The 21,566-nt window shown below is 50.2% G+C and overlaps 1 protein-coding gene across 3 annotated transcripts in view; it reads left to right on the top strand.

Annotated features, from left to right (window-relative positions):
• Positions 1 to 21,566, top strand: part of LOC144950820 (histone-lysine N-methyltransferase ASH1L-like) — a 95,594-nt gene that overhangs the window by 60,692 nt on the left and 13,336 nt on the right. For all 3 annotated transcript variants that reach the window (XM_078880931.1, XM_078880932.1, XM_078880930.1), the window contains exons 10-20: positions 3,829 to 3,902; positions 8,386 to 8,431; positions 8,619 to 8,742; positions 10,383 to 10,589; positions 12,640 to 12,786; positions 14,022 to 14,130; positions 15,613 to 15,849; positions 16,990 to 17,084; positions 17,673 to 17,857; positions 18,921 to 19,073; positions 21,279 to 21,333. In XM_078880931.1, the coding sequence (XP_078737057.1) occupies positions 3,829 to 3,902; positions 8,386 to 8,431; positions 8,619 to 8,742; positions 10,383 to 10,589; positions 12,640 to 12,786; positions 14,022 to 14,130; positions 15,613 to 15,849; positions 16,990 to 17,084; positions 17,673 to 17,857; positions 18,921 to 19,073; positions 21,279 to 21,333 (1,432 nt within the window). The remainder of the gene's footprint in view (positions 1 to 3,828; positions 3,903 to 8,385; positions 8,432 to 8,618; positions 8,743 to 10,382; positions 10,590 to 12,639; positions 12,787 to 14,021; positions 14,131 to 15,612; positions 15,850 to 16,989; positions 17,085 to 17,672; positions 17,858 to 18,920; positions 19,074 to 21,278; positions 21,334 to 21,566) is intronic.

The following is a 21,566-nucleotide window of genomic DNA, read 5'->3' as shown; positions in this document are numbered from 1 at the left end:
AGATGCATTTTTCTTTTTCGATTTAAAGCTTCTTTCGTGACTGCAGGGATTCATCTTCTTGGTTCTTTCGGTAAAGTCACGTAGAAGGGAAATAATAAAATAATAAAAATAAGACATTTTATTATTTTTATTATTTTATTATTTCCCTTCTACGTGACTTTACCGAAAGAACCAGGAAGATGCATTTTGCTTCTTGCCTTCAATAGCTGGTAAACCCAGCAGCAGCCGCATTTCTCTCACGAGCTTGAATAGTTACTGCTTTGTAATTGTGTCCGTGCACCAAAGCACCTGCAATGCGTGTGTTCCACCTCGGCAGGTCTGGGAGGTTGAGTAGGAAATAAGCCTCGTGCAGAGAGTGCGTGAACAGGCGACCGTCAGACATCGCAGGTGTTATCAGCTGTAGCAGGGTCGTTGGCGGGGCGGTATGGGGGTTATGTGTTGTGCAGCAACAGAAAGCAGCACGGAACATCCATTGTTTGTTCTCTTAATTGAATGCTCCCCACCTTCACCAATGCTACCGAACCGGCGTAATGAAGTCCGGTGAGATAACCACCGATGGCTCGCAAGGTGTGTGGGGGGGGAGGCCCTCGTTCAGCAGTGGATCAATGAATGGCCTGTACATGTGTGGAGGCGTTGTAGTGAAGTTTTTCGTGAAATATACCAAAATCAAAGTGGCATGCCTGTCAACCCCTTATGAGTGCCCGACCTTATTACAGACCAATTTAAACTTTATTGGTCACCCCGTGCCCCTTATACATCTCAACGTTCATCCTACAAAGTCCCGTCGCAAAAAAAAAGAAATAGACAAAAAAAATATTGAAACGGCTGTATGCCATATGGACCTGAAAGCTCAATTTCCCTGTACAAGAATACGGGGTAAACCGTTGTGGGATGACACGTTATGGGTTTGTAGCGCTAACCGCTACACCACCGCTCCCCACTAATCAACTCACGCACACAAACCCTTCTCTCGCTGTGACGACTAAACAACATCGACATCGCTCGCGTGCCCTTGACAGGTACGAAGGTGTGGGGTACCTGCTCAAAAGAGCTCGGGGGGGATGGGGTGCGTACCTGTCTACGGCTCTTTGTCGATGCCGTCGTCCGCTAGTAGTTCAATAACTGTTGATACAGCTATCGTGCTGTGACGGTTCCACCTGAAGACGGAAGCTTGTGTTGCCTCCGAAACGTCGTGATTTTTATTTTATTTTTATTTTACTTTTATTAATTTTGATTTTTTACCTACGTGACTTTACCGAAAACACCTAAGAATATGAATCCTTGCAGTCACGAAAGCTTCAAATCTAGAATTAAGTTCAATAACTGTTTGCAATTTCTATCGGGACATGGGATGTCGTGCAAAAAGACCGTTTTGAGTTTCTTATGGCTGGGATCAGTGTCCGTATCAGGGGCAGGTTCATCCATGAGACAACCGTTGCTTGCACGATAATGCACGTCTATTTTATTTCGATAACTGCGCCACCGCAAACCGTACAATCGATGAAACGGACGAGTCTCATCGAATCCCTCCGCCGAGTTGCGAAGCGCAGCTTGCGGTCGTCCTCCGACTGTAAGGAAAAAGAGAGCGAGCCCTTTGCCGAATATATTTAAATAAACGTGGAACCGTGGCAGGGAGCTAAAATAAAAACCACACGGTAAACATTCCAAGTGTAATTACAGTGTGCACGCACACGTGTGTGCGTGTTTGTGCGTGTGTGTGTGTGTGCGTGCGTGCGGTGTGTGTGTGCGGCGGCTGGCCGAGAGGCCGAGCGGGCAAATGAGAAGCAGATGGAATGTGGGCGCCATCCCAGGCAGGCCTCTGGGATGTTTAAGACCTTCAAAAACAAAAAAAATATCCGGTTCACATACATTTATATTTATTTTTTTGTCATGCACACCGCTCCCAAATTTTTTTTTGTTAGGATTTTTATTTATTTATTTTGTCCCACCTCTCCTTCCTGTGCGTTGTGGAACAATGGTGGGGTCCTGAGATTTTGTTTTTAGTATATCTTTATTTTATATTTCTATAATTATTGTTGCGTGAAAATTTCCATCATTGGGCTGCTTGGCACAGCTGCCAACGCCACAGCCATTCGCTCGGTCGTCACTCGACCATGGGAAGAGGCGGTAGGGTGGTTGTGGGGGGGGTGGGTTTGGCTGGTGATGGGAGAGTTGGCGGGCGAGCGGTGGAGGAGAAGAGAGGGGCGTCTTGTTGGCTCGGAGAGACCTGTTTTCTCAGCCTCGTTTCATCTCCGATTTCACGAGCCGCCCAGCAGGCGAGCGTCGGGGCCCAGCCGCCATCGACGTCCCGCTTAGCGCGACAAAAACCGGCCCTTTGTGCACACGCGCGTCTCACCGCGGAGGGAGGCACGGGCGCGAACTCGCCATCATTTTGCAGCTCGCCGTATTATTTTAACCTTCGCGTACCGTGTTGCAATTCCGCCACGAAAATAATCGAACGGCTTGACGGTCAGCAAAGGCTACCATTTGTGGACGCGTATCTTTTCACCCTTGGCAATATGCTTGGCTTCAGTCTCTTTGACGGTGGCTACCCGCCGCCACCACCCCCGCTTTGAACGTCAAAATGGACCGGTCCAAATCATGGAGCACCTGCTGTTCTTGTTGTTGCACGACAGGTGTGGGCGACGTGGCTATGAAAGGCCCGTTTTGTGAAGAGGGTCGGATAGACATTGGCTGAGGAGGTCGGTTGCGGGGAGAGGTTGACTTATTCGTGTCTTCAGTCTAAAGTTAGTTTTGCGGCCAAGTACCGCTGTGCAGAGAGACCAATCTTTCAGTGTTGAAGCCAAATTGTTTAACCCCGGTCTCCTTTGACAAATGGATATTTTTTATGCAATTTTAGTTTTTTATGATAAAATAATAATGCATGGATCCATCCACCGTTGGATAAAGGCCTCCACTTATCATGTAATTTGCGGGGATTTATTTTTTACCATACTTGACCACACTGGTCAACATAAGTTGGTGAAGGTGGGGGGGGGATAAATGACCCATGGGCAGAAATTGAGCTCAGGCCGCCTGGTCCATGTGCTACACCATTGTGCCACCGCTCCCCCATTGAAATGGTTATCGGATAATTAACTTTTTTGACAATCAAGGAACTTTGTTGGTGTAGAAGGCCGAGGGGACTGTCGCACAACTCCTGAGTGCATCGGTGTGAGTCCCTGTCAAGAAGAGTGCGGGATCGGAGGTGGGGAGCTCCCTTGGGTGTTGTGGGTGTCAGGAGAGATCCCTTGGGTTGGTGTCAGAAGGTGGAAGTTGTTCCGCACACTTTAGCCATGCGTCTGTGTGTGTCCGTGTGTGTGTGTATCTTCGTGTGTGTCCGTGTGTGTGTATCTCTATGTCTCTGTGTGTATTTGTGTGTCTGTGTGTCTATCTCCGGGTGTGTGTATATCTTCATGTGTCTGTGTATCTATCTCCGGGTGTGTGTCTGTGTGTGTACCTTCGTATCTGCTTGTGTGTATCTACGTGTATGTGTATATCTTCATGTGTGTATATCTGTGTCTGTATGTGTCTTTGCATCTCCGTGTGTGTGCCCGTACTCCACCTGATTGGCCCACGTAAAGAGATGTGCACCGCTAAAGTTTCTCTTCGCAGCCACTGACTCGCGCCATTCCACCTATCCAGAAAATCCACAACTAAAAAGCTGGTTCCGACACTTGATTTATAAGACCTTGTAAAGAAACGTGCACTCCTGAGGTTTCGCAACCTCGTGTACTACCGTTTATTTATCCGGTAACGCGCAGAGGCGGTGCGACTCGCGGCGTGCTGATGTGTCCTTCCTGTCTGTCCGTCTCCCGCGTCGTGCAGGGAAATATCTCCGCCAGAAAAGGATTGACTTCCAGCTCTCGTACGACATCCTGTGGCAGTGGAAACACAATCAGGTGAGCGTCGGCCGTGCGAGGAACACTCGACTTGGAGAAGCCAAGGGAGCTCTCTTCTCTGATAGCTGCACTCTCGTTTGTTACAGACAAACAAAAAATTTTAAACTTAATTTGGAGCTTTCGTGACTAGCAGGAATTTCTCTTTGGTTCTTTTGGTAAAGTCACGTATAAAGATAAAATAAGAAATTAAATACTAGCATACGACGTTTCGATTGCAACACAAGCAATCATCATCAGGTATAGATGAAATAGAAACACAAATCTAGTATACTTAGAAATGTAATGTAATACAACAGAGAGTCGGATAACATAACAGTCAACACCCTACTTGGTTGATTACGTTCTTCCTGAGAATGCTACATTTGAGAGAGAGATCAAACACAGAACCAGAGACATATAGACAGACATATAAGCAGAGACAGATGTCACAGAGATACATAGAGAGAGACAAACATAGGCACACAGAGAATCCATTTTTTTTAATTACAGCTCATTGTTGCTCTGGCAACAGCGACGTCGTTGACCTCATTGCGGTGATATTTCATGAGATATGGCGGCCGTCCCTCAATGATGTGGCACTTTTAAATGCTGTTCTTGCGGTAATGAAACTTTAAAATCAAGTTGGACAGCCCGATTTAAATAAATGAACAGCCCAGGTAAACATCTAAAAGACAAGGCCTGTAGGTATTTCTGGGTTCTATATTACTTTAGACTTGCTACTCTCCATGTGTCTGGGGTGTATTACCATAATGATAATGACCCTTTTTCTGTGAAATTTGTATTGAGTCTCACTATAAACAGGTGAAAGAGCAAGAGCAACTTCATACGTAGGCACTTAACCACGTAATGATTGGATTATCATTTGTTCCATCTGGTTTGTTCTGGCTTGTTTTGTTTATTTTATCATGCTTTGTTCCATTAGACTAAACAATATTTCATAATTCACCCCCCAACTCTGTCTCCTCTGCGGAAATGAAAAGGAACTCCACAGTCGATGCGTTGGGATTAGGTGTTGGTGCTGCCACCCCTTCTAAGACGTCTCAGCCAGCCGTTTGACCAACAGTGGTCATGAGCAAGCAATTGCAGGGCTGCATCCTTATCTTTAATGCACACATGCAAAGGTGATATATTCTTAAAGAGTGCAACAGAGACCCGGCGACGCACAATAATGCACCGTCTTGTCTTCGAGTCTCAATAGCTTAGGGATCCAACGAGACTCGCAGGCATCGGGTGGCTCTCGCTGCCGTGATTGACCGCTAACGAGCGGGAGGTGAGGCGCTCGTGATTTAGTGAGTGTTTGGGCGTCCGTGGGCGTGCGCTTCGTGCCATCTCGGTCACTGCGGCGGCGGCGGTCAGCGGCGGGTGCTTCCTTGGGGTGCTTGGCTGCGTGGGTGAATGAGCGAGTTGGCGAATGAGAGCGAGCGGTTGGGAAGCTGGGTGGGTGGGTGGGGTGAATGGCTGGATGAGTGAGCGAGTGAGCGAGTGGGTGGGTTTTGGAGATAAGCTTGGGTCATTTCATGCTCGCCAGGCCACTGCGGGGAGTAGTGGCGGTGATTCACCGCAGCCCTGGGGCATTGCGGGCGGGAGAGCAAGCAAGAGAGGAGTCCAGCCGGCATTACGAGCGTTAAGAAAAAAAGTCTCTTCCTCTCCCTGCCACTTCTCTGAGTGAAAGCCTATCGCTGGTGGCTGGGGGGCTCTAGAGGCAGGCTCGCAGGATTTAGGGCCACGTCTGGGCAGGGGGGAAAGTAAAACTCGCCCTGATTTACGGCGACCAATGCTCTCTGCTTTAAGTCCCGGGGCACGGTGTTTCCGGTGACCTGTGGCCAAAGCTCGGCTTGGCTGGCGGTGATGTGGCCTCGCAGCAGCAGCGGAGCTCCGCGGTTAGAATCCGGTGGCCGCCCTGGTTATTGCCGCGGGTGTAACAACCGTGATGATACCGGGCGGACCTCCGGTTCACGGTGGACGTGAAACGTGACGTCCTTTTGCGAGAGTTGGCCGTCAAGTTCCAGCGTTGGGATCCAAATTTGCCAATTCTAAAATTACCCCGCAAATGACCAATTTGGCACATTGATAGCAACATCTTCACGTATTGCCAAAACTTGGCAGGGCCCTCCTGGATAGAAAAAAAATTCGACACTCGTTAAGGCTTTCCTGGGTCAACAAGGCTGATAATAATAATGGTATAGATGATAGCAAGTGCAAATGTGCAAACCAGCAACAATGAGACTTTGCAAAGGAAACGGACGTATGAAAGGCAGTAAAGAAGAGATGAACGGTACGATTGAGCGGGACAAAAAAGGATCGATTCTGGAATCTAATCCTGACAACAACAACTCATCGTCGCATCACACTGGGGCGGTCCCAGTGAGTGACATTACACTTTAAAGCCCTTCACCCCACAAAGCCATGCTTTCCCCATTTTGCATTTCGTGCAACTGAACATCCAACGCTGTGGAAGAGAGAGGCACTCCACGCAAATGTAAACACTGCAATCTGGCACATCTGCTTCGAGCTTCGAGTGGGAATGGATTAGGTTTTGCCATAAAATACACGGTTGAAGGGAGAGGTGGGGAGCGGGGTGGACGTTGTGGTGGGGGGGGAGGGGGAGGGGCTACTTAGCTGAGCCGGATGCAGCGAGGAGGTGGGGGGGCTGCGTGAGTGCTGCAGGGAAAGGGGGGCGTGCGTGCAGGGGTGGGTGGGTGGCATTTCTCTTCCTCCGTTTTTTTTTTACGTGAAATTCCCCATAGCGCGGATGTGACGCAGAACTTCTCTCGCCTCAATGAAGGGGGGGGGGCCTTTCCTCAAGCTGGTTTTTATTTTTGCTGCTGTAGGTCTCGTTGAAACGAAGTTTGCACACCAGCGCAGACATTTGCGCCGTGGGGATTTTTTTGTTGTTGTGCGTATGAATCGATGAACGGTAACATGTAGACATGTCTTTCTTGAAAAGACTTAGCCAGCGGATGGTTTCATTTTGGGGTGTTTTCGAGAGTTTGTTACAGCGCCTGCACCGTCCGGTATGATGGCCGACTGTTTGGCTTTGAAGTGCGGGGGAGCGTTTCGGCAAAACTGCGTTGGACGTCCGCTCAGTCCATCCTCTCCCTTAGCTGACTTAATAAAGCGAGCACCACTTTCGGTCACGTGGAAACAAAAACGCCAGCCCCCACCAGAAGAAATATGGAATTTCGACCTAGCCGCCAAGGGAGATGAACACCCCACCCCACACTCGTGTGAGCCTTGTTGGTTTCGCAACAGTGGAATAAAATATCCCGCGGCGAACGGTGCACCACAGCTCCCACGAGCTTCCTCAAAATTCAGATCTTTACTTTCCCTTCAGTGTCGGGCATCGATCACGCGGGAGTGAGTCGAGCAACTCTAATCGCATCAAACACCACGCAACCGCCGGACGCTTTTGTGGCCTTGCCACACAGCTCTCCGATGCGCGTTCGGGGTTTGTACCACGCGTTGTACATGCACGATGCCCGACGATTTCGCCCCACGTCCTCCTGCGACCTTTCTTTAGGAACTCAATTGAGCCCGGTTCAGTTCCTGAAGACGCCTGCTGGCACGCGGAGCGAGACGTCCGTCGTTGTTTCCCAACAACACGCGGCGTAACTCCCTCTCCTCCCCCCGCCCCGAAAAACGCATCGGGATAGATAAGGCACGCTACGACGGCACGGTCGCCCCTACTGAACGGTAGTCCCCGACGCCGCGATGTAGCGGCAGAGGCCCTCTGGGAATCACGACAAAGCCCTGTCGTCTACGCATGGGAAGTGGCTCGCCGACGGGGCCACAGGGCGCGTGAATATTGTTTTGCTCTATAAGCCCCGAGAGATGTGGGTTTTCATCGACCGGCCAGACTGCCCCTTTCCTCCCGCCTCTCCCGGCCATCTGGTTCCCCGGCCGCACACACCGCCATTCCTTAAATAATTCAGCGCGGTGTTCGTTGTCTGTTTTGCCGCCAGGCTGCGCGGTTCAAGCGCGGGGCAGGGTTGTTTTTCCTGCCGCCACCACCCCCCTGCCCCACCCTCCCCGTTGTCGCCGCCGCCGCGCACAATTCATGAATCTCAGCCGTTGTCGGTGAAAATTGTCCGTGTGCGCTGCGCGCGCGTGCGTGCGAGTGCTTATTTGTTTTGCATTATCATTTTGATGGAAAAGGAATCGGGCGTGCACTGAAAAAGCAAAGAACTAAATATATGAATATTATGATACGTAAATCGGGATGGAGCAGTGGTGCTGTGTGAACCTGCCGACGTAGGTTCGATTCCCAACCATGACTCGTGTCGGGGGCGAGCGGTGTTTGGGCCGTTCCCGCAACAATCCGTACTTACCGGCGTACGATCAAACAACCGCCACGACTGACACGGTGTGGAGAGTCCTTCATTCAGCGGTGGATATATACAGAGGGCTCTAAATAAATCGTACGCGAATAACAATTCGCCTTTTTCATGCCTCTAAGTTTATTTTATTTTTGTTTTGATTGCAGCTCTACAAGAAGCCGGATGTCCCACTCTACAAGAGGATTCGCTCCAGTGAGTTAACGCTCTTTGTCATGGTCAAATGTCCGTGTGCCTGGCATGCCCAGCGCAGGAATTCTCCCGCGCTAGGTACTGACCACGCTCGGTAGCCCCCCTTAACCCGCCACTCGTGTTGCCGATGGCGGCGACGACGACGTTGGTGATGACGTGGTAACATCTGGCCGTCTTGTACGCCCCACAGATGTGCACGTGGACGTGAAGCCCCTGTCGGGCTGCGAGCCGACGACATGCAACTGCAAGATGCCCGAGGCCGAGGTCGGCGCCATCCGCTCTCGCAATGGCTGCGTCGAAGACTGCCTCAACAGGTGCTTATAGCAGGGGGGGCAGCAATGCCGGCCGCGGGGGCAGTCCTAGTGGGGATGGGCAATGGGGGTGGGGGGCTGTCCGGGTTGCTGGGGGCAGTGCGTGGCCGACATGGGTGTCCTGGAAAGAAACGGGCGCCTTGCCCAGCGGGGTTAACAGTGGAGATCTGTGAGAACGGCGGGAATCTGGTGATGCATGGGTAACGTGAGAAACCGGGAGAGATGGGAAGAGCAGCTGGGAAAGGGCGTGGGGAATTGGAGGGTGGCAGCAGCAAAGTTGGTGAGGGGGGAGTTGAGGGATCTGGGATGAGTAGGGAAAAGAATTGGGTAGCCGGGTCATTGTTCTCGGCCTCTAACTTGCTATTGCTGAGCAACGGCCTACCTCCATTCCTTAGTTGTCCCGGTCCAATCGTGGCCTTTGAGTTCTTTGACTTTGTCTCACAATCTCTTCCGCTGTCGATCCACTCGGTAGTTAATTTAGTGAAGTGTGGTCAAACCTCTTAACTGACATGAGATGGGGAGGTCTTGGTCCGGCAGTGGATTGAATTACAAGGGGGCTGTATACAGTTGAACCTTATGGCGGAACCCCGGGGTCCCGAATTAACGGAAGTCAAAATCGTAATTTCTTTATTTTTGGCGACTCCGTCCCATCGCGCACATGAGCGCCGCGACCCACCTGGCGCGGATCATTCTGTTGTCGTGTCGTCCAAGCACAGTGACGACGAATGCGCTGAAGAAACTTAACTTTGATTAGCACATCGTGTAGAGCTCGTCGAGAGGAATAGATTGTCGTGTCGTTCGCCTTCAACAGGCATAAAGTGACGTCGCAACGCAGTTTATGCGAAAGCCGGGGGCCTGTGGGCCTCCCGGGGTCCCACCATAAGGTTCAGTTGATCAGCGATTAATTATCCAGCGTGCGATTATCCAGAATTCAACATTATCCAGCCGTCCCGGGCCGATGTTTATTTATACCAATTTCCTCTAGTGAACAAATGTAAACACTGAAAAAAACACATACACAACACATAACAACATGTTATACAAGAATGTGCAAAAATAAGCTATTTTTAATAATGTGATTATCCGGCGTTTTTGAAAATCTGGCGCCCCCTTCCCCCCCGAAGCCGCCGGATAATTATCGATCGCTGTATTTGCAGTAAACATTAATTATTACGATGCTGATTTCTACCACCGGCTGGTTGTTGGTTTGTCGGTCAGTTAATGAGTAGTAATAGGTTTTTACCCTTTCAACTGGTACAAAAACTGACACCTTTATACAAGGCATCATGTTTGCAATAACCACAACACAAGCAGTCAAAATGCAAACAAAAAGAAACAACTCTGATGATGATAATGATATGCACTGTCCTTGAAGTTGATTGGTCCACACCCGAGACAGCTTTTCTTAGAGCCTAGTCTCCATTGGTGTTGGACCAGATGACGCCAAAAGGCGTACAACTCCAAAGACAGCGCACTATCAGAGTATTGAGAGCTCCGGGTAAGCATTTACACTATGATACCTCCTTTACCAGTGTGGTCAGTTAATGAGTCGTGCAGCAAGTCGGTTAGTTAGTCAGTCGGTTAATTAGTTGGTTGGTCGGCGGGCGGGCCGGTCGGCCGGCTGTTGGGTTGTTGTCTCGCAGGATGATCTTCGCCGAGTGCGCTCAGGGCACGTGCCCGACCAGGGACCAGTGCAGCAACCAGCGCATCCAGCGGCACGAGTGGGTGCAGTGCCTCGAACGCTTCCGCACTCACGGCAAGGGCTGGGGCATCCGCACCAAGGAGAGCCTCCGCGAGGGCCAGTTCATCATCGAGTACCTGGGGGAGGTGGTCACGGAGAACACCTTCCGGTGAGACCAGGGCACGCGCACGCGCGCTTGCGGTACGGCGCAGAAACGCATCGGAAAGCTGTTTGGTTGGAGGTGGCTCGTCGTGCACTGCGCTAGGAACTCGGCGACCTGGGTTCGATCCCCTTTCGCGGCCTGCATCCGTGACGAATATCTGGACCTGACGTACTTGAGTACCTGGTGTGGTTTGTAAACATTGGCACTGGGGAGACAAAGGCGGCTGAGTGTGGGTCCTGGCCACACAACGCCTCCATGCACCGTGCCAGCAATTACACTGGTCAACAAAAAAAATAATTCTGGCCTGGACTTTTGCAGCTGTTTTAGACTAATTTCAGGGTGCTGATTCCACATCTGATCTCAGATTTGCTCTATCACATCTCGTTTTTATGCTATCGGCATACCCCATTTTCATTGATTTTACCCGAAATTAACTCTGTCACTTATGATTGCAAGTTGTTGCGAAGTCAGTGACTGCTTTAGTGTTAAAATATGGTGCTGTATTTTTAGGTTAGTGTGTTTATAATATAATTTTATGTAGATATCCACATTTATTTAATATTTTTCTTCTGCAGTTTTCATTGAAAATGCAATATTTGATATCTCAAAAACCTGATGTGATAGACAAAAACTGATGCCAGATTTGGAATCAGCATCCCAAAATTACCTTAAAACCGTTGGAATACCTTATGCCAGAAAAAGTGTGTTGACCAGTGTTATCGGTGCATGCTATACGGAGGATAGTTGTGCGTATGGTTAAGGCGTGTAACGATCCATTGATTAATATTGATCATTAAGCTCCACGATACGCGCAGTGAATATTTTGTTTAAGGATCAATCGGTGTGAGTTGCACCGTGTGGTTGTTTAGTCGTGAAGGATCCGTAGTCTTGTAGCTGGCCCTGCTTTGCTTCTGCGATCAGATGGGACCGAGTATGCAAGGTGATTGGGTCATCGGTTGCAATTTGTGAAGGATTCGGGTTGCTTTAAAGTGCCTTTGAGTGGTTCTGTGACAAAAGGCAACGGTATGAATGTGATTTTTAAATATATTATTATTGTTACTATAATGTGAAAGAACGTTAGTGGTTTTCTCTGGTTTATTAGTTTTATTTAAAGCACATTTTCAATATGTTGTGGATAATCCAGCAGTAAAGCAGTGGGAACACATGAAAAACAATCAAGTGAGTCCCTGTGGTATTGTTTTTCTCGGTTGGTGTTGGGTTTAAACGGAGGCAGTTCATGTGAAGGCATTGGTCCTTGAGGATTATTTAATTTGATCTGGCAACCCACATACGCACGCACACACGCGCGCGCGCACGTGCTCTCAGCCACGCTTTTCACTCTCGCACGCACACATGCCCACACTCTTGCACACTGACCCACTTACGCCACATATCGACACACTTATCCACCCACATGCCAACCCACAAAGCCACACACACACACACGCACGCATCCGCTAACACATGCAGGCTCCCACGTGTGTGGTGGGTTCAAGCACAGATTCCAGGACCCATTTGGAGCTCACCTAAGCCCATTACGACATCGTCGTCAGCTACAATCGCGATCAGTAGTAATGACGTCATGCTAACCGTTGCAGCATGTTTTACAGATCCGGAAGAATCGGTTGTAAAAATTCATAGCACCTCTACAACATTATACAATTAATGTAAAAGACGGTTACTTTTTAATGTAGTGAAAATTATTCGCAACGTACAACATACACGAATCGGAAAACATTTGTTCGAAATCGCACAATTCAATAATTTTTTTCTGATTTGAAAAATCTCATTAATAGACGAGCCAAGGCATCGTGACACCTCTAGGAGGTACAAACACATAAGCCCTCTTGCCCCCTGCTGACAGCAGAGCAGTGTCTGGATGGTGACCTCTGACCTTCAGCCCTTGCGACCCCCCCCCCACCCCCCCCCCATGTCTGACCCGGCGTCCCCAATTCCTAACCTCCCCCCCGCACCCACGCCGCGCCTGCCTGGCCCGTGCCGAGCCAAACAATATCCTTCCCCCATCCCGTCTCTTTGTCTGTCTGTCTGTCCGCAGGAACCGCATGATTGAGCAATACCAGAACCACAGTGACCACTACTGCCTGAACCTCGACAGCGGCATGGTCATCGACAGCTACCGCATGGGCAATGAGGCGCGCTTCGTGAACCACAGCTGCCAGCCAAACTGCGAGATGCAGAAGTGGTAGGGGCCGGCAGCACGTCGGGACGCGCGGACGGCCACGTTAGCGCCCCCCCCGCAGGGATCGGTCGCATCCGCCCTTCTCCTACGCAGTGTGTCATCAATAACGTGTTTGTAGTTTTATCGACCTCGCTCTCCACCTGCCGTCTAAATATAATTCTGTGATATTGGATGACATCTTCTTGGTTCTTTCGGTAAAGTCACGTAGAAGGGAAATAATAAAATAATAAAAATAAAACAATAAAATGATTCTCACGACGTTTCGGCCACAACGCAAGCAGCCGTCCTCAGGTGAAGAACAGGTCTGTCGAGAAGACAGAGTCTGAATGACTCTCATTCAGACTCTGTCTTCTCGACAGACTTTGTCTTCTCGAATGACTCTCATTCAGACTCTGTCTTCTCGACAGACTTTGTCTTCTCGAAAGACCTGTTCTTCACCTGAGGACAGCTGCTTGCGTTGTGGCCGAAACATCGTGAGAATTGTATTTTATTATGTTTTATTTTTATAATTGTATTATTTCCCTTCTACGTGACTTTACCGAAAGAACCAAGAAGATGAATCCCTGCAGTCACGAAAGCTTTAAATCGAAAATTGGATGACATGTTTTATACGTATATATTTTGTGAACGTCTTTCGCGCACCGCGTTTACTGGAGGCATGCACGTGGTAACCTTGTGTTATTCAAGCTGGCAGAGGGTTGGTGGGGGGGGTGCCTTATCACTGAGTTTTAGGCAAGAGCGGAGAGCAGAGGTCGCAACCGGGTACCCGATACCCGTACCCTACCCGATACCCGGCTACCCGTACCCACCGGGTACGGGTACCCGGCCGGGTACGGGTATCCGTTTGCGACCCTGGTGCGGCCGGGTACGGGTAGACCGTAAGTCACTGGTGAGTAACTGTTTGTCACTCATTTCCCGACGTCTTGTCTCTTCTCACAATTCATGTTCCTAGAATCAACCCACCCGCGCCTGCAACATGGCTTCATCCCAGAGGTCCCAATTGGGTACCCGATACCCGTACCCTACCCGTACCCGGCCGGGTACGGGTAGGGTTACCCGGCCGGGTACGGGTACAGGTACCCGTTTGCGACCCTGGTGCGGCCGGGTACGGGTAAGGAATCAAAACTCGTTTGCTACCTCTGGCGGAGAGTGCTCGGAAAAGTTGCATCCGTTGTGCCGTTGTGTTGATGGCGGGTCGCGATGTAACGATCTCCCCCTGCCCCCTTTCCCTTCCACAGGTCCGTGAACGGCGTTTACAAGATCGGCCTGTTCGCTCTGACCGACATTCCGGCCGCCACGGAGCTCACATACGACTACAACTTCCACGCCTTCAACCTCGAGAAGCAGGTCAGTCCCCTCCCTCCCTCCAACAAGATTCGGGCACATTTTTGGTGAAATAAAACTCACAATGCACTGAAAATGTATCTTTTTTCTTTTCTCTTAATCATCACCCCAAATCGTCGCAAGTCATCAAACCAATGGGGGCGGGCTGCTGAAACGTCACATGCTTCTTAATAATAATAATTAATTGGTAATAATTGACATTTATGTGTAAGGCGCCTTCCACTATTGTGTCAAGACGCCTGCGTGAGTCTGTGGATCGCGTGTTTTTCCAGTCCAGGCCGCTGTGGCCCCCATAATATTTTCAGGGTTGATTTAAACAAGTGTGTAACGTCTTCTTGATTCTTTCGGTCAAGTCACGTAGAAGGGAAATAATAAAAATAAAACATAATAAATAAGTCTGTCGACAGACCTGGTCTTCACCTGAGGACGGCTGCTTGCGTTGTGGCCGAAACGTCGTGAGAATTATTTTATTATGTCTTATTTGTATTATTTTATTATTTCCCTTCTACGTGACTTTACCGAAAGAACCAAGAAGATGAATCCCTACAGTCACGAAAGCTTTAAATCGAAATTTAAGTGTGTAACGCTTTTGGGGCAGCAATAGCAATACGGAGTTTCCACCGCTGACTCGAGACCATCCAATTGCGGAGCCAGGATTTTCAGCAATGAAAAATTATAGTAGTTGTTAGGAAGTAAGGACTTGTCCCTTGCTTTTTATTCGACGCGTGTGCGGCGATGGCGCAGCCATCGATCTAGGGTCGAATTCGAACCGCGTTGTGTGATCGGCATCGCACTCGCTGAAGGTGAATGCCTTCAAAGAAGTCGTGTCCTGTATACGCAACTGCGCACAATTCTGTGAGTCACTTATAACTGCTTTGCCATTACTTATTGCCAATTATGGACTCAGACTCGCAATTCTGCTCGATTCTATGACGTATATTGTAGTGTGTAGGGCCGATGTTAATATTTATATATATATGGATGGTTCCTATTGTCGTTTACAAATGCTATGCAAGTCTATGGATCCTATTATAGTCAACCTAAGAATATGAATCCTTGTAGTCACGAAAGCTTCAAATCTAGAATTATAGTAAATGGGTTCAGTGTACATCTATGTCCTAAGGAGGCCTACAGGTAATATTTGTGTTACATATTAGGTTGATCCTATGGGTTATATCGTTGCTTTTAGTGCCTACAGAAATATTTCTGTTCTGTGCGAGTCTGTGAATCCCAATTTAGGATCCTATGTAAGGCCTGTGTTTTCGATTGTAGTCTATGGGTCCTATTGTAAGTCTATGTTACATGTAAGTTGATGGGTACTCTTGTAATCTCTGGGTCCCATGTAACCGCAGGGGTCGTGTGTAAGTTTATGGGTCAATGTATTAAGTGTAACCTGTCGGGTCGTGGCATGTCGCCATCCACACACGTGAGTCTCTATCGTCCACCATGCTCCACTGAACACTCCCCGTGTATCGCGTCCCACAGCAAACGTGCAACTGCGGCTCGGAGGTTTGCCGCGGCATCATCGGTGGACGCAGCCAACGCCTCAACGGCGCGCTGGGTCGAGCTCCCGGCCACGGTCGCGGCGACGGCAGCGGCGGCGGCGGCGCCGGAGGTGGTGGCGGCGGCAACGGGGGCGGCGGAGGTGGCGGCGGTGGCACCAAGAAGCACAGCAGCCGCCCCAAGCAGCGGCGCAAGTCAAAGCACCGTCTCAAGAAGCGCGTACGTGCTTTGGCGGCGTCTCGATCGGCAGCAGCGATGAGCAAACCAAGAGTAAAATGGGGGAGGGGGGGGGGTGTAGGGTGGAGAGCCGCAGATTGAGGATAGGAATTTGATTTCGATTTAAAGCTATCGTGACTGCAGGGATTCATCTTCTTGGTTCTTTCGGTAAAGTCACGTATAATGGAAATAATAAAATAATAAAAATAAAACATAATAAAATAATTCTCACGACGTTTCGGCCACAACGCAAGTCATTCATTCTTCTCGACAGACCTGTTCTCCACCTGAGGACGGCTGCTTGCGTTGTGGCCGAAACGTCGTGAGAATGATTTTATCACGTTTTATTTTTATTATTTTATTATTTCCCTTCTACGTGACTTCACCGAAAGAACCAAGAAGATAGGAATTTGGTTTTGGGGTAGGGATAGGGCCCATAGGCTGGGGGGAAAGCATTCGGGTTCGTGGTTGCGGGAGTAGGAGTGGTGTCTCGCTAGCGAGTGTGGTTAAGCTTGGCTGTTAGCGCTGGGGTGTGTTTGGCTACTTTGGTTACGTTAAATGGTTTCATATTCTTAGGTTTTTTCGGTAAAGTTACCGGAAAAAACCTAAGAATATGAATCATTGCAGTCACGAAAGCTTCAAATCTAGAATTAAATGGTTTCGCCGGTGTTTTGCTGGTTCGTGTATTTGTGGTTATGGCTAGTTTGGCAAGGCCAGACAGTAATAGGCTTCTATGCTACGGTTAAGTTGGTGAGTGTGGTTAGGGTTATGCCATGCTCTAGTTTGCTTACGTGGTTTGGATCAGGGTTAGGGATATGGGCCGGTGGTTGCATGTTGTTATGGCCAAGGCTAGGGTGTAGATCCCTCGTGTGATAGTGGTTTTGTCTCGCATGTGGTGTGCTTGTGTGTTTTAGGTTTGCGGTAGGACAGGTGCTTGATCGTCTCGTGTGGTTCGTGTCCCATGGTAGGGGGGCTCATGGGTGGCTAATTTGCTCCGCGTCTGGGATAGTGCCAGGGGAGAAGCACCCAGGGGTGATGAGCGTAGCCATAACATGATGCTCACTCATGGCGGATGGACGATGAGATGGTGGTGGTGATGACGGTCTGTGTGTGTGTGTGCGCGTGTGTCCGTGCGGCGCACAGAGGGGACAGGCATCCGAGGAGCCCACCCCGGCTGCAGCAATGCCTTCCAAGCCACCGCACCCCATCCACATGAAGCCCATGTCGCACAGGGAGAGGTGAGTCACGCCCAGGTACATTCAAGCTAAAATCACACTGGCCCCTCCTGGCAGAGGCTGGAACGTAACCGGCTACGGCCGGCCATATCCCGTTGCAGAGATCCGATTCGCATGGATGGCTGCGTACGGTGCAAAAGAAATTCAACGTACATACAAGGCGATCGATATGAAGGGTTTTTTTTTGGGTGAAATCGCGTAAATGTGAATGTGTCCTTCAACCCACAACCACCCGACACAGCCAGTTAGTAAAGTTTGTCATGTAAACATTACGTGCTTAATTAGTTACTACTTCAGCACACCGGTGTGTTGGTGAGTAAGCCCACAACATTTACAATTTGAGTACTGTGACGTTTCGCTGGTGATTGCAACAAGCTTCATCGATCGATTTTCCAGGGTTGGTGAAGAAGTCTTCCTGTTTCGGTCTTAAATCAAGGAGTACAAAGGTTAGGTCATCAATGTGAGCCTATCAGGTCCGAAGACCAGAGGTGGGTAGGGGGGGGGTTAATGTTGTCGGAATCATTTTGATCGCCAAAGCCTCCGTGTTGATCGTACGTACATCCGCCCCTCCGCCTCTCAATGTCACCGCAGAAACTTTGTGCTCAAGCACGGCGTCTTCCTCGTGCGCAACTGGGAACGGATCTACCGGAGGCGCGAGGAGCACGGCGGCCCGGCCGGAAAGGACGCAACGTCGGCCGGGGCGGCGGCTGCGGCGGCGGCAGCGTACTCGCGCTGGAACGGCAGCCTGGCCCGCGACGACGGCAACATCAAGTCTGGTCGGTGCAAGCGAGCACGAGCTTCCGCGTTACGTCGCCGGCGCGTTTACGTCGTTGAGGGCAGCCACCGCCTGAAACTTTTTATTACGATGTGTTACGGAACGGCTCCGCTGAGTTGTGACGCAAGCGTCGCTCGCGTCGCCCACCCCCCCCCCCCCCCGCTTGGTCGCTTGCAGAGATACTGAGACACGTGGGGTCAGGGAACAAAATAAAATGATACACTCTGCTAAAAAAGGGTAAGGAGGCTTGGGCAGAACACGTCCGGGTGGGGAGGGACGATGGCCGGTAGATAAAGCGAGCGGCGGAATGGCAGCCAAACGAAGAATGTAAACAAGGGTAGTACGACCTCTGTGGAGATGGAGCACTGGTACAATCACGTGCACCAAATGAGACAGGAGATCGGCTCGTGTGCAAAATTCTTTGGATTGCGGCATTGTAGGACCGTGGGGGATGTCGGCGTGGAGGGAGGAGGGCCTCGGCATTAGTTGGACGTCGGATCGACGTTGCACGGATGTTGACTCGGGATACCGCTGCGAGGGTTTTGGCAGTTCCTCGCGTGGCTCTCAGACGCGCGTTTTCGGGTCGCTCACCGCGTGTTGTTCGTCGCGATGTCCGACGTTCCGCTCTGCGTGCTGGAGGCCTCTTCAGAGGCTCTCGCCAGCATGTGGAGCGGACAACATGTTGGACGACGTGCCGGATAACAAACTCGCGGTACGACCCGAAAACGCAAACGGGAGAGCTGTCCCGCTCGGTGAGACGGCCGCGATGAAACGTGGGCGCCCGTCAGAGGTCGCAAACGGGTTTTGATTCCTTACCCGTACCCGTACCCGGCAGCACAAGGGTCGCAAACGGGTACCCGTACCCGTACCTGGCCGGGTACGGGTAGCCGGGTATCGGGTACCCGGTTGCGAACTCTGGTGCCCCGTCGGCTGCTTGACACCTCCGACGAGCACAGCTGGCTACGTACACAGCGCGAACGAAGTTCAACGCGCATGCATACACGCGCGATTAACCCCGCGGTCCTGCCCTCCGGGGGGCCCCCCCGCGTCTGCCGTCTCCCCAGACGTGTTCATGACGCAGTTCTCAGCGCTGCAGACGGCGCGCTCGGTGCGCACGCGCCGGCTGGCGGCGGCGGAGGAGAACACGGAGGTTGCGCGCACGGCGCGGCTCGCCCAGGTCTTCAAGGACATCTGCACGGTGGTCACCACGCTCAAGGGTGAGCCGTCCACGCTCGCGCTTCGAGGGACAGGACTCCGTTACGAGCGGGGTGGTGGGAGGGCGGGGGGAAGCGCCGCGTCGTTAATAATAATTTAAATTTATTAAGCGCCCTAAAAACAATCGTTGTCAGGGCTCTATGCATGGCAAGGCGGAAAGTAGTTGACGGCAACCAAGTAAAGAAGAAGTGAGAACGACGTTTGAAGATAACTATAACAGCCTCCTGCTCGTTTGAGCCACCGAAGCTGTGGCACTTTATAGACTCTAGATTGAAAACTAATTTTCTTTAGAAGTGCTTTGTTGCGTTTAGTTTGCCCCCACCCACGGTTGGACACATACGGTTGCAAAGTTGGTCCTCTGTGCGTGCATTAACGTGAGTTTATTTAGTCCAAACTTTTTGGTTGTTCAAGGGTTTCGTCGGTTAGACGATAGCCGCTATGCGGTAACTTAATGCGCCGGTTTGAACATTCGTCATCGGAGAATTTTTCTCAAATGTAATCCACGTCAGGCCCCATGGTGTCAACAAGCGCAGCCTGCAAGTCTTTTTTTATCTCTCTGGTGCTGCCGTGTGCCAGGAAGAAGGTCCGCATCGTTATTGACGAGTCTGTTGAGTTTTCTGTTCGGTTCCTGCGTGTCAGAGGTGAAGCCATGAATTGGCCTATGACGGTATGACCCATAATGCGCCTAATCTCGTAATCCTTTGGCAGCTTTGAGCCTTGGATAGTGCTTGGATAGGCGACCGCCACGCACAGACAGATTGTCATCGGGTACGGGGCAATGTTATGGGCAGCAGAGGGCAGTGCAGCTACATCCCTAGTTGCAAGGAAAATCTATTTTTCTAATGTATGATTCACACGCAATCCAATAGAGAAAGGACAGCTGATGTCATTCCACACTTTGCTCTGCTGCATTCTGCTGGCGAGCCAGGGTATTGCACTCCGAAATAAGGAGTTCCGCAACATTTGTCCCTTATGGTGGGATCCCGGGGTCCCGAATAAACGGAAATCAAAATCGTAATAATTTTGTTTATTGGCGACTCCGTCCCACCGCGCACATAAACGCCGCGACCCACCTGGCGCGGATCATTCTGTTGTCATGTCGTCCAAGCGCGGCGAAGGCGCAGAAGAAAGTAAAACTTTGATTAGCGCATCGTGTAGAGCTCGTCGAGAGAAATCGATTGCCGTATCGTTCGCCTTCAACGGATAACAAATGACGTCGCAACGCAGTTTACGTGAGAGCCGGGGGCTTATGGGACCCCGGGGTCCCGCCATGAGGTTCATTTGTACAATCCACAAACCCTCGCTGCTGCCTCCTTCCACGGTGATGGATTTACAGTCGTGTACCACCGCTGCACATCTTCGATTCCACATCTATGCCCCCCCCCCCGTCCTTCATCAACCCCTCCTTTGACCAACGTGGTGAAGTATGGTCAAATAACCCTCGTGACCTGCAGGGGCTGTACGTGATCAACTGTGCATTGATTAATTAATTGATATTGGTTCTTAATGCTCACGATGCGTGCATGGAATTGTGCGTGCAAGTTTCGGGGACTGTTTGTGCAAATATAAATATATGTATACGAATGTTACATGTAATGCTGGTGGAGAAAAAAAACTTTGTATGAATGAGACGAAAGCAAATTTACCGATACGAACAAGATGGTGAAGTGAAATTTAAAGCTAATTAACGTTCTCCAATAGAATCAAACGTCTGGATTGTTACAAATCATCGAATCCTAGGGAGTCATGAATTGTTACATTTCTGCTCGTAATATAAACTTGTTAGAAATTGTGATTTGCTAGTACATTTAGGATCGGTTACTGACTGTTGTTATTCAGAGCTGGTCCTCGCTCACCGTTATCTGCACTCGTAATAAGGCCTTGGCGAGATGTTTACGACCTCGCCTGGTTTACAGGAGGTCGTGGGTTCGATCCCGACCCTGATGCCTGCTGTATATTTGGAGTGTGGATTTTTTCTCAGTGTCCTCCGGTTTTTCCCTCTCGACTATTTGCCTGTACACGATAAGCCACTTCATTGGGCTACCATTTGTGATAGCCGCTTCTGGAAAAGAGTTGGGCAGCTCAGTGGGCCTTACCTGGTAAAATAAAAAAAATACTTCATAGTTTTGTTTTACTTGTTTGTCATGGTCAGCGTTTGGCTCAGAGGTGTCCTACTTGACCATGCGGTTCCGTTCCGTGCGCTACAGACCCAAGTGGACACACCCTGGCTACCCCGCTGCTCAGCCTGCCCCCCAGGAAGAAGTAAGTTGTGTCTTACAACTATGAAACCTTTGCCTGTCCTATATGCAGTGGCAATGAATGGCAAGTGCGAGTTCCTTCGTGTCAGAATCAGAATATTCATACTGGAGGAATCCGATGAGCTGTAAAGCTCTTTGTCACATGACCAGTCGTGTTTCGCAGCGGCCTTTGTCTTCCCGGTGGCGATGTTTACACACAGCACCAGGTACTGATTTCAGCGCGAGTCGTCCTAGGGG

Source organism: Lampetra fluviatilis, chromosome 59 (assembly GCF_964198595.1).
Source record: "Lampetra fluviatilis chromosome 59, kcLamFluv1.1, whole genome shotgun sequence".
NCBI classification, from domain to species: domain Eukaryota; kingdom Metazoa; phylum Chordata; class Hyperoartia; order Petromyzontiformes; family Petromyzontidae; genus Lampetra; species Lampetra fluviatilis.
This window is presented reverse-complemented; position numbering and strand designations above follow the sequence as displayed.